The sequence below is a fragment of the Corvus hawaiiensis genome, chromosome 10 (assembly GCF_020740725.1).
Source record: "Corvus hawaiiensis isolate bCorHaw1 chromosome 10, bCorHaw1.pri.cur, whole genome shotgun sequence".
Lineage (NCBI taxonomy): Eukaryota > Metazoa > Chordata > Aves > Passeriformes > Corvidae > Corvus > Corvus hawaiiensis.
Window position 1 is genome coordinate 15727875 of NC_063222.1, and position 13943 is coordinate 15741817.

Sequence of the window (13943 nt, forward strand, 5' to 3'; positions counted from 1 at the left end):
CATCAAACTGTGTAACCATCAAACTAGATAGATGGTTACACAGAACAGTTTTTGCACAATGAAAGGCAGTTTCAATCATTTCTTCTGGGGAAGTCACTCCAAGAAAAATAATTTTATTGGGCAAAAAAGTCAAAGCTGATGAAGATGGTTTTTGAAAAAGATCGTTTAGAATGTCACACAATAGTGACAAAACCATGCAGCTAACATTTATAGGAGTACCAGGAACTGCTAATGATTATATAGATGACCTCAAAAGCAAATAGAATTAACAAATTTTTTTTTTGATTCCACGTGATTAACATGGCTTTTCCTGTATGCCTGGCATGTCATCAACCAAGAACTCACTTCACAGCCCAGATGACGCATTTATGTACAGGCTGGTATATAAAACATACTGCTTCTATTAACTCCCTGCATGGAGACTTTTATTACAGATTAAATATGCCATGTATACATTTACCTAGTGTAAGTTATAAACCCAATTTACTTAAAAATAAATTTAGTATTTCTGATCAACTACTGCTTTCAGTGTAGTCCATGATATTTACTGTAAAGCTCTATTTAAATTTAAATGGGAAGCCCTAAAAATTATTTTCTAGAGAAAGCACCAAATCCTCCCTTTTATTTCACTTTGTATTACTCTGGAACCAAAGAGCACTAAAAAAGGTAACTCAGTTCCTTCATCCACAAGTCTAGAGAAACTGAAGTTGGGTTACATATTTCATAAGTGGTTATGCTTCAAAGCCAAAAATTTCATGGCTCTGTAACAGTGCCAAATATTCCAGAGTATCTTTTTACCTGCCACACTCATTACTTCCACTATCATAGGCTGTTGACTGAAGCATTTCTTCAACAAAAAAAGCAACCAAGAATTCCTGCAGCAAATAAATGAAGGTCAGCTTGTAAATGAGGTTCTCTTTTTCTGAGTTTTTGGTAGTTATTTGAAACTTAATGTCTGAACTCTGAGAAAAACATGGAGATGACCCAATTAAACTTCAGGCAAGTACACTTAGCCTGCTGCTAATATCTGATCTTATTTTTCCAAAGGATTTAGTTAAAATATCCTAGTCATTTAAAAACTGTTATGTTTCTTCACCTTGGAGATATAACCATTTTTTTCTCTGATTCAAGCACAAATCTGCACCATTGTTTGAATTTGGAATGTATTATGCTGGTCAGAAGAAGGCACAAATTTAAAAGTAATTTTTGATTTTGAATGCTACACGCATTGCAGACTGAGACTTGCCACAGAAGATGAGATAAAATATGGAACAGATTTACTCTCTCTCAACATATTATCACAGAAACTTGATACCATGAAGGTATCTCACATGGGCTTTTTGAAGCTGCAAATGATATGGATATAGCTCAGATGCAAACCCAGAGACATTATTATGAGAGAATCTGTCTTCTCTTAGAACAAAGACCAGAAGAAATATAAAGCAAAATAAGAGAAGGCACATCAGAACATCTGAATATCTGAATTAGCTGGGGACAGGGTGGTGGTGTGGGGGGAGACTTGGATGTGCAAATGAAGAGTCAGCTGCTGCTGAATTGCTGTATTTGTATTGCTCTCCAAGGACTGTTTCCTAGATTGCTATGCGTCACTTTTGATATACATACAATTACAAAGAAAAATCTTCCATTTTACTTCAAATGGTATCTTCAGGCAAACACAATTGCCTTTTCCTTAATATTACATAATACCACAAAAATGCTGTTTACAGGTAGACTAGTCTTAAAGATACCATGTTTAAAGGGATACAGTGATGTAGCTGATTTTATTTACTAATTTGTTACCATGATCTCGAGAAACCAGCAGAGATGATTTTCAGAGTATTTTTATTTAATAGGTTTTCTGCAATTGTGATTGAATGCCTATAAACATTTTACTGTTGGATTTACCATTCAATTCAGCATTTTGTTACATAACTGGCATCCTTTAAGGCATATCCAAAACCCAGTACTACTGAAAAAAGATAGCTGAAGTTACTAACATTGGCTTTGAATTGGTACAATTAAAAGTAGAGTATGATTATACCAGAGTGACTTATTATCAGGAATAAAGTGGATAACTAACATGTTCTGTCAGTATCTAGCAATATGTGAAAATATTCATAAAAGTTACTTCAATGTGGTCAAAATTGCATCAGAAACCAGACAGAACAGATGTGAACTCTTTCTGTGCATACAAAGTTGCCTCCCAGTCTTTGGCAACTTTTGGTGCGATGACACGAGCAGATCCCAAAAGCCCTAACATCACCCTCTGTAAAGAGATGTGGGTAGGAAAGTATTTCTGCAGTGGAATTTTTGCATTTTAGATTTTTGTACTGACTTATACCAACACTGATTATTGAGCCTCAAAAACCTTCAATGAAACCAGTCCTCACAAGGCTTCTGTCAACAACCTGGAGAAGGCTGAAAGTTCTGCAGCAGCTGGCAAAGTCAAAAGCTCAACAACTTCCATCAGTGGAATAAAAGCTACGTAAACATAAAATGCTTGTCAGTGGGTTAAAATATCAGACCAGAGTGCGAACATGAGCATAAGCGCTTTAGAACCTAATCAGGCTATAGCTAACCAAGCAAAATAAAAGCATTTAGAATTGTTTAGGCTTAGTTACATGATGAGGGCTAAAGCAATAAATCTTGAGATTATGGAAAGGAAGATCTCAGCAAAATATCCATATGTACACCTACCTACCTGTGGAAATTCAAAGATATGGATAACTGCGGTATCAAGCACCTACCCTTAGTATTTACGGCATTTTTTTTTAAGAAATTTAAATTTTGACCCCCAAAATATTTAATGCAGACAGAAGTATAAAAAAAAAAAAGTAGGCTCAAATCTAAGAAAACAGAATCCAGCTACTGAAATGATATGTCTAAACATAGGAACTACCTGTTAGAGTCAAGCTAAACAGAAGCCCTATGAGTATTTAGCTACATTTGTGTCAAAGCATTCAGAAATAGGTTACAAAGGACCATGACTTTTCTGACCATCAATGCAATCAGGGAACTGCTTCATCTATGACTTGCTTCCTTTCCCATAGCTCAGTAGATAGAACACACCATTAACAAAACAGTATCTGCTTTGGATGGGAAAAGTCAACAGCAACTGAGCCTGCTTACTTTTAGCAGGTAAATCAGTGAGGTCCTACAACATTTTTAACCATGTTTAACCCAAGCACCAGAACTACTTGAAGCCTTACCTACTCTGCTGAAACATTCTGGCCCCTACCAAGAGGCTACTGCTGGCCCTGATTCAATCCAGAGATAAGCTGATTTGGGGAACTCAAAAATCAATTTATTTTTAAAAACGCAATCCTTTTACCTACATTCCATACTTGAAACGTTATGCTTTATCAGTACATGATAAATGATGTAGGAGTTAAATGACACATGAATAAACTGCACCTTGCCATAATTTCCCCGTGAAACCACCTATTTTCTCATCTGCTTCATGCTCTTACATTTCCACTTCCTTGCAGCATCCTTTACGTTAAACTTGATATGAATAAATTAATGAGGTATGCTCAGTTCATTTGCTTTGCATTTTCTCTCTTGGTTATGGAAAAATATTCCATAACAAAATGCAATTGGATAGAGAAATAAGATTTCTTAATAAAGCCAAGAAAACAACTAACATAAGCTGAAGGGAAGAAGATGGAAATCTGTCAAATCTTAAGAAAAGGAAGACCATAAATTTGAACTCAAGTACTGAGCAAGGAAGAATATGAAGACTTCTGTCACAAAAACACAAACTGAACCAAGCAAGTTGTTAAGACTTCACATACACTGACTTAAAGAAGAAGTACATGTTTTTGCTGATGGATTATCATCTTTCTCAAAGCAAAAGACAAAAAGCAAATAATAGCACCACTCTTCAAAGTTCATCTAGGGTTCTCAGGGATATTACTTCATTTTCAGCTACATTACATTAATCAGTCTAAATAAAGTACTTTTAAAACTTATATTTGCATATAAGTATCCGTTTATTAATACTTAGTAAATAATTGTAAGAAAATGCAAATGCCAAAATAGTAAGTCTACAGGAAAGCAGAAAAACACAGTAGCAATACTATGAAAAAGATGATTACCTGACATAGAGGGATCTCTTCTGGCTGGTTCGCAAAGATCCTGATCCTGAACTAATGCTACTGTTCATCATCTGCTCCCGTAAATCATGGATTTTAGCTTCAAAACGACTGTATTCTGTAACAAAGGCATGGCAGTTAATTTCCTGCCAAACTTCAGCTATTAAACTGAAAGAAAATCTGAAATAATTTTGATCAGGTGAAGAAAATACACAAGAATATTATACTTCAAAATTTTTTGATTGGAATCTATAGTACACAGTAACTATTTTTTTCTAATTAAGACAAACATTTCTACTAATAATTATCCATTTCATAGAAATAAAAAGACTGATACAGATAAATTTTAGCCCATGATAGAAAGGAAACTTCAGAACATACATATGAAATACATGTTTATAATCAAGAACTATGTATTTTACATTAAAAATGTTAAAAAATGGGAATGAAAACTGTCTTTACTTCAAAATTACTGGATTTGATTGAGATAAAGAATTTAACACTACAAGGTGGGAAATATGCAAAACATCTTCTGAAACAAGACTGTGTTCCTCTGGGAGCTCAGGAAAGGAAAAAAAAAAAAAAAAATCCAGAATTCTGGCATGAATCTCAATTCACTTGTAAACAGCATTAGAGATTCAAACTGGCCCCACAGAATTATGTACAATGTTAATCCTGGAAAAACGGATTGTGTTCTTAAGCAGCACCATGTACTAATAAAACTATGCTAAATGCATTTGATTTTAGCTACAAAGGCAGGCAGGAAAAAAACAATTGCTTCTTCAGGACAAACATCTCCTGAAGTGAGGTACTTACATGCTGTCAGCATAAAATACGAACTCAGAGCAAGTAAGTTTTTCCTTCAGCTGAATAGTTTGGACTTCAGGATCAACAGATCCACTTGTAAACCCTTCCTAGTCAAACGAAATGTTCTGCAGCCACCACCTTCCCCAGGAGACCACGTGATGCCAGATTATAACAAGCCAACACTGGGAGAGCCAGGGCGTGTGTGCTGCAAGCAGCTGCTGGACTGGCAATGAGCTGCTCTCCTGAGCTGCACCCTCACTCCCTGTGGGCACCACAGTTATTCAGGAAGTGAAAGACTGGGAGAAAGGGCTCTAAAATAAAAAATCTTGAGAAAATCTTTAAACTAAGGCTCCTTCAACATCCATCTAAAAACTGTGAATGTTTTATCATATTAAGTTCTGTGGCCCTTTCTCCCCACACACTCATCATACAGTGAGCACCAATAGCATCTATAATTAACCCTATCCAGATTATGACAATATGAACAGTCTCTTAAATAACCCTAACTTTTGTCCTCTATAAGCAAAAGCTAGTAGCTTTTAAAGATGTCTTAGTTTTTAAAATAGCACCAAGTGCCTTTTTACAAATAAAGTTCAGATCAAAAACTTTACCAGCACTAAATCAAACTGATGAGGTTGTTTGACAAGAGAATAAAAAACATTATTTCCACGACTACTGATGCTGTCACTAATAACAAAAGAATGTAAGATGACAGGACAGTAACTGAGGAGGAATGTGAGAAAACGACATTTTTTAGAAATCAACATTCCTTAGGGGAAGGGCTCAGATGCAGTGAGAGAACAACTCACTTGTGCTGTGCTACTGCTGCCCTGCAGGGCCTTGGGTAAGTCACCTCATTTTACTCATTTATACCCAAGAAACGACAAACCTAAAAGATTTGTGTGCCCCTAAGTGAAAGGAAAGTAAGCACAGAAAAGATCAGATAATCCAAACATTTTCCTGTGCTACTGCCTGTTCAGTACTAAAAATATCTGCAGCTCTTTGTAATAGCTACTGGAAAAAAATACAAATTTCTGTATCATGTGTCATTTGCTTGAAGAATCAGACTTCCTCCTATGCAGCACACAGATGTAAGAGGGTTACCAGGGAGGCTATTTCCCAGTATTGCTTAACTCTACCCTATATCTCATCCTCAGGTTGCTGGTCTTGCAGCTTCCTGAATTAATTTAATTTTTCTCATCAGGACTCCTGGGAAGTAAGTGCTGAATGAATGACAGGGACATCTGTAGGAGTAAGGAGGAGAATAATTTCACAGAAGCTCCTGCCATATGAATAAGGCAAAAAAAGGAAACTAATGGGCTGGGACTGAGAAGGCTTTATGTTTGAAAAGAAGGAGTGCCAAGAAATTTCATATTTAGAAGAAGCTTAAGCACTGTGCAGCCAGAATCTGGTGAGCTCCCTTGATGTAGAGCTAGCTAAAATTTGGGTTATATTCCTCATAACAGAATGTTTTGTGAGGAACAGGATGGATAGAATTCTCACCATCATTGGGTTTGGAGCTGAAAAGTACACAGGATTTGGTTTTTAAAAAAAGAAACCTTAGTATTACATACAGTGGTACTGAAACTAATGCTGGAGACAGAAAATAAGACAGCAGCAGGACTCTGGATAGCATCAGAAAGGCAGTATCTGTTTGATACCCAAAGGATCATCACCTGTCCCCTGGTAAGGGTTGACCAAGTAGGGTTGGTTCAACTTCAGCACTATAAAGTGTGAGCTCTGCTAATTTGACTGGAAGAGGCTATATTTCTATCTCTGTGATTGAGTTGGATATTAAGTGTCTTTTGCACCTTCAATCTCTAACTTTCCTTCAGCTTCTCATCTCTAGATTCTCACAAATGCTAGAGAACTATTTCTTTGCAAGTCCTTTCTTTCTTATGGGTATGCATAACAACCATATATAGTGTACGACAAATTTGATATTTGTTCCCCTAAATCACAGTGCACACCACAACAAACTTCCACATGGTTGTGAAAAAATCATACAATGCATATATAAATACGTAACTTTTTAAAAAGTTTTGTCACGTCAACATTCCAGAAATTTGGAGCTGGAACAGGCACAGTGGACAAGATGAAAAGGACACCCTGCTTTCTTGGTCAACAGGAAATGAAGAGAAGGGATGTGTTTGATTTCTGGTGTAGTGTTATCAGGGTAACCAAATAGAAAGGGCGCAAACTATTTAAATGAAAAAGTAAAACTGATTTTAACCCAAATGAAGTAGGCTGGTCATAGGAACTCCACTTACAAATATGCTTCCAATTTGCACAGCCATCACAACACTGAGATTCTGAAATAGTATTTTAATAAGAACTATGGTGGTACAAGAAACACAGACGCCCACCCAAAAAGAAATTCAAAACCAAATGAAAACCACACAATCCAACCTCTCAATCTTTTCAGGTAAGAATTTGATCAGGCTCCAAAATCGGGTGTATATGCAACAGCACTGAATGAAACTTCACTCAGAATCTCTCACAAGGTCTAGATTTTAGGAAAGCTGCTGATGCTATTCATCAAATAAAGGGTAACAGGCAGCAAAACTAACATGAAACAAAATAAAATAAGAACATTAGAATAAGGGCATTTCTACTTGACTAGAATTTTCTCAAAGTTTCCAAGAAGTTTAGAGGCAGGGAGGGAATAGTATCTGCCATCATAAAACAGAGCTCGAGGAAGCACAAGCACCTCCTGCTTCGATTCATGGCATTTATCCAACAGAACCCCACCATCACCAAGGAAAAAAAACCCAAAGCCTACTCAGGTTTACACATAATCAGTTGTTAAGAACATAGGATGAATACATCTGGGCTCAAGTTTAAACTTTAAAATTATACTGGATAACCAGATGGTGCAAAACTCGACTAAATCTGCTCTATTTCATGTCTGCATGCACTCCACAGCAAGAAACAAAAGGAGGGAAGATTAGCAAATCCTAGTAGATTACTCTGATTCCAAGATGCTGAAGTGATTTTACCTACAAATCTGTAGTGTGTTCAATGTCAATATTTACTTGAACAGAAAACTGGAACTCCAGAAAGGATCTGATCACTGAAACTCTCCTGGACTGCCCATCTGGCAGGCAACAAAACACAGAGATACACAGGAAAGTGGTGAATTGTCTGTGCAGGCAGGGGAAGAGGAAAATGAGGCCACAATGAAAATGCATCTGGTCTGGAACACACTTTCTAGCAAATGGGGCAGGAGAGCAGAAGGCTACACAAGGGATGGGAAATTCAGCAAACAGCACAGAAGGAACAGCAACTCCAGGAAGCAGGGATGTGCATACAGGGAACAGATGGCAACACAGTGCTGAGCAGCAGAGATTCTTACATATATTGAACCCACGTAGAGCTGAAAAAGTTCGCTTTAATTAAAAAAGTATGCCCCTTGCTTCCCTCTTCCCATCTGTCTATGGAAAGCCCTCTTTAGCAGGACCCATTGGATCTGTCTAAGCAGAACTCTTGTGCTGACAATTTTATATAACTACTGATTTATACTCTTTTCTCAACTCTCAGAATATTCGATTTTCCTTTTCATGGTGCCTCCAAACAGGGAAATGGAGCCTGGTACTTAGGATAGCCACCATCACACTGATCCTGTATTGATCTTCCATTTGTTTTTCTTTTAAAAATCATGGACCACATTAAAAACATCATAAATCATTTTTGAGGAGATATTATTTTGCTGCAATGCTTGTCATTTGATATTAACGTTGCCTGGGAGAGACCACAATGAATTCTACGTGTTATTGGTGACTCTCATGCACTCTAATGTTTAATGAGCTTGTATCTCATTAATCACTTGAAAGACTAGACCAAGGAATTTCAAAAGATTAGAGAAACTGCAGTTGTATTTAGTTAAGAACAGCTCCCACAGACCTGGGAAAACTCAGAAAGAGACTAGGTCCAGTCACTGCTGAAGTGAATCCACTAAAAATGTTGCTGAAGACTTAGCAAGCATGCACATCCAATTTTATTTTGTATATTAAAGAGTAGGAGTGAGGTTTTAAAGGATTAAAACGTGTAAGCCGATTTACAGTGTCTATCAGGGCTATATATAGCAAAACGCTTTTTCTAATCTTGATGGGTCCAGCTTTGAAGATACTCTAATTGACTAATATAGATTACTTGCAAATGAGTAGAACCAGGTACAAAACAAGCAAGAACAGAAGCCTGGAAAACCAGGGACCACATACCCAAAAACAGGGCAAACTTTACTTGAAGTGTTTTTTTCAAGAATTTTTCATTTTATGAAATTGGGATGCACTGATCTTTCTAACCACTTTCGTTTAAGACAATCCATGTCATCATCTAGAAAGCAAGGGAAGCTCAGCCTTGATAAAAAACAATTAATGAAAACTAAGTTTTGTACAAGCGTTATTGGCTTCATGCTACCCCAGCTGGACTTCTGCAGACAGAAGATTTACAATATATTTCAAGGCTAATGCTCAGAAAGCAATCTTAGCTTATACATATGAAAATGGTACCATTTCCCAGAGCTTTGTTATTCTCTTTTGAATTCCACTAGAAAACAGTACATAGATGCAGCATTGTAAACAGAAAAATCAGCCACACACTGGCCATTGAGCAGAGAGCTCTAACAAAACATTTTTGTGTTCCCCCCCTTTTTTGTTTTTCTTTTGAGCCATTTGTTTTAACGACAAGAGAGAATGAAAGATATAAAGTTTCCATTAACAAAACTGAAACAATGTGTGTTAACTATCTATATGAACAATGTAGGTTCAGAAGCAGATGTTTTACAAAAATACCTTGAAGTCTTCTCTTGATGTTTTGGTTCCACCTTCTCCTAATCTTACACTGATCCACCAGATCACCTAAGAACATGAAGCTAATCTGATCACTTAAACATCTTACCACTCTTTCAGAAAAGAAATTATGATTTTATTTTTGGTATGTCAGGTGAATCCTTGGGAAACAGAAAGGACTGCTACCCTTTTCTGTCATGATAGGTTTATATGAATTTTGCCCTGCTTTCAGGAAAGATGATGTGACCAGTGAATGACTGCTGATGCCAACAGACTTGGCCTGCTTCCTTCTTCAAGGCCCTCCAAGAGCAGCTTCACCGATTATGTAACTGCAGTTAATGTTATCCATATCCTTAAGACAGCTCAGTTCTGATCTAGCAGAGTATAACTACACTAGAAAACTTAACCCACTAAATTATTTTCTACCCAATTTCAATCAAATATCTATTTAATATATTTTTTGGCTGTTCTATTATTTTTAAACACATAAATGTACTCAAGATAAATACAGTTATGGTAGCCTACAGGTACCTCATACCTTTTTGGAATGGCAAAATCTAACCTTCCAGAAATTCTGAATTTTGAGGCAACATTATTATTACATCTCAGATGGCCTTTTAATTTGAATGAATATAATAATGGATGTCAATGTGAAACAGAGCCCCCAAGAGCTGTAAGCCTCTGCACAGTCCTATACTTCCCCCTTGCTGCTCCTCTCCTCACTACATTCCCTTCAAGCACTCAAGTTCCTGTATCCCTGCAATGCAGCATGATCATAATTCTGACCACTCCGAATCTCCACTCCCAGGACATACACATATATCCAAATTGCTTAGTGCTTCCTCTCATTCCTCCTCACCAGCATGACAATTCCTCCTTGCAATCCTACCTCTGCAGAGACCCAGAGACACAGTAGTGTGGCACTGAGGTGTCTGCAGAGCCAGGGAGCAACATGAAAATGAAATGGAGCAGAAGCCACTACAAATTAAAATAGTTTATCAAAAACAATTTTTTTGTACTGAACCAACAACTCCTGCTTTGAAACTGCTCCAGATCACAGTACTTCTTTTCCAGTGGAATTCACAGTAAACCAAAATCCCTTTTTATTCATGAGTGACATCTTAAAAGCAGGTAGAAATTTGTAGTACAAGTAAGGGAGTAAGGAAAGGCTTCCAAATCAAGATGAAAATGAGAACAACATCCTGACTTCCCAACCACGTTTCTACAGGATAATTCCTGTTTCACAAACTCCTGCCCATCTCCTATTATAGATCCCTCCTCTGCAGCAGCACCCAGCCTCAGCAGGTCCAAACCCACTGATCTGTGCAACTAGGGAGATTCTGTATCCACACCCGTGTCGTGTATGTACCACAGAAGGATGTACCAGCACAACCCAATAGGTGACCAGTTTCCAACAGTAGCTCCTGGCAAGTTGCAAGATAAAGCCTGGAGTCTACAAGGAGAAAGTCTTAGGTCAACTGAGTACAGGTGTGGTCATGCCTGATGCATAAGCCACTTCTATAAACAGCAGAACACACTCACATTCCATGTTTGACTTTTACCTGTCCCAAAGAGTGCTGGCAAGTTGCTGAAATTTAATTCAGTAGAGTAGAAAAACTTTGTAAGGCATCCCTCAAATTTACTGAACACTCCTAGAAACTAAAGGAATACCCAGAAGGACATTTTAAAGAATGCAATTATATCTGTTTTCACTCAATTCCATAACCAAGGAACATTGTGGAGATTTAAGGGAAAGAAGTCAGCGGTTACGTAATTTGAGCCCAAATTCAATAAAATCAATTTCATTCAGCCATAATAGCCTACCCCAAATCCTGTAATTAGAGTTTAGTTACCATGGATTTGAAGCGACAGATACGGAAAATTCAACCCTTTGCACGAAAAGAGTTTTCCAGTGATTCATTTTTCTATAGCCTAACTCAGGCTTTCCTATGAGAGAACTGCTTGCAAAAATCCTCTTTTCCCAAAAAGAGGAGGAGAAAGACAAATGGGAAATTTATGATGGGAAAATAGGAAATGTGATAGGATGTAAAAACATAAATTAGCATTCCCCATCACATCTATGAACATACAAACTGTCATAGACAATTACAGGGAGTGAAGTGAGCAGGTCCCAAGTGTCTTCCAAATGTTCCTATCATACTGAATCTCTTTACTTGGTTATAATCAATCCTGATGGATGTCTAGAATCTCCTTGATCTGTCCTAGCTGTCAGCATCTTTTACAAAATCCTGCTGGATTCATAAATATAAATAAAATACATATGCAATACAAGCAGTTATACCTGATGCTCTCCATCTTTATGAAGACATTTGAGAAGTACCAATCATGAACAACTACTTTATGAATATTTTAATACTTGTTAACCTGTTTCCAAATGGCATAAACAAAAAGTGAAGATAATTATACACACACACACACGTATATATATATATATAAAGTATTCCATGTAAATGACTCTAGTGAGGAGAAAAGACTCCCATGTAAAGATATAATTTAGGAAATATGAAGATGACCAAAAAACATATGCACTTTTATAAAGTGCACTCAATCACACGGATGGTATTTTCTATTTGGAAAGCCAAATTGCAAACAGACTGCTTTCCTATGTTAACAAACAGTAACCTTTAAGGAAATATTTTTTTTACTAATCTCTGAGATATAAACAATGAGTATCTGATTCAATTTTCCTCCCACACCAGACCTGACGAAGCTGACAGCTGGACTTCCATTCAAACTTGCATTATGAGGAGTAAGAACAAGGCAGAGATGTCAGACATCAGTAACTAGAGCTCTCTGAGGTAGGCTGGCCAAGTCAATTCATTCTTTGCCTCCAAAGTACAATGGATCTCAATTTGCTAGTTACACTTTTCCTTCATGGCATACCTCAAAAGAGTAGATGTGATTCTAACATCTTCACTTCAAATGGAGATTTTAAGCACTGTTTCAGAAAGAAAGGCGCTCAATGCAGACCAAGCATCTTGAGGGGAGGAATCAATCCTTTCTTTGATTAATTTATCAGATGTCTGCCCATAATCTAGGGTAATTTGAGTAACATCTCCCACATGCATCCTCTCAAATGGGCCCTATAAGTCTTTGAGAACTGAATTCTCAATACAGCTCAACTGCACACAGTCTTGTTCGGAATGCCTCAGTAGCCATGAAGGAATAAGAACAGCTCTAGCCTTGAAATCTACAAGTGACAGTCACAGTAATTTCTAAGAGGCAGCGTATGTTGTTCTGAGCAAATCTCTGTGCAATGACACAAATCTCAGCAGTCAGTCAAGTACCTCAATACACAGTGCAATAAAATAAATTATCTACTTGGACAAGTAGTAATGAAGAAAGCTGTTATTTCCAATGCAGAAAGAGCAGGAACCATCCAAAATGTTTCCTTCTCTTCTTCTAAAAGGTTCTGACTTTCAAAGTATGAAAGGATTCTTTTCATCTTAAAGCCTGAATCCTAGAAAGAAAGGACCGAAAAACTGCTGATTTTGTATGAAGTCTACGTATATCCTTTGGCAAGTGAAAAAGAAGTGTTTGAGTCCTGGAAGCACATATTCTACACCAGAGAAACATTTGTTCTTCTCCTAGGGGCCACACCTCACCATGCCTTCCTGGCAGAAGAAATAGTGACCATAAATGCCCTCTTTGAACAAAAAAAGTGCTCAGGCGCTCAAAAGGACAACTCAGGGATAAATAAAAGCATACATTTTATTTCTCAATTAGGTGAGGGGCCCCTACCCAAGAAGCAAGAGGGTACATAAATTTGACCCACTCATGACAACACTGAAGAGCCAAGCAGAGGATAGGCCATATGTGTACCAACAGAAATATTTGACAATTCTGACACAAAGCCAAACCAAATATTTCAGAACCAATGCTGACCTTACTATTTTTTTTGAAAGGAAGAGTGAGTGCTCTTAGAAAATGAATCCTGGAACACAGCAACATACAGATGGAACATGTGACCAGGATACACCCTCCTGAGACAATACAGGCATTGGCAACAAGGGCTGGCTGCAGGGATTTCACCAGGAAGCAGACATATCAATCATTTGGCCTTATTATGAACAGAGTTCCTGGGTCAGGAGAGAGATATGATATTGATGCAGGTGGAGGGGTTGGGGAATGTGAAAGCTAATGTTTCAAACACTTGGGGAGTTCAGGATAGAAGAAAGGTGACAGAAAAGAAGAAATAAAGAATGACTAGAAGCGTGCTGCTATCAGCCAC

General features: G+C 37.4%; 1 protein-coding gene across 21 annotated transcripts in view; it reads right to left on the reverse strand.

The window, feature by feature from the left end:
* DLG1 (discs large MAGUK scaffold protein 1) overlaps positions 1 to 13943 on the reverse strand; it is a 149568-nt gene that overhangs the window by 24390 nt on the left and 111235 nt on the right. For 20 of the 21 annotated variants that reach the window (XM_048315007.1, XM_048315016.1, XM_048315004.1 and 17 more), the window contains one exon: positions 4098 to 4212. In XM_048315007.1, the coding sequence (XP_048170964.1) occupies positions 4098 to 4212 (115 nt within the window). Of the gene's footprint in view, positions 1 to 4097; positions 4213 to 4910; positions 5017 to 13943 lie in introns of those variants that run through there. The other variant, XM_048315014.1, reaches the window with a different exon arrangement.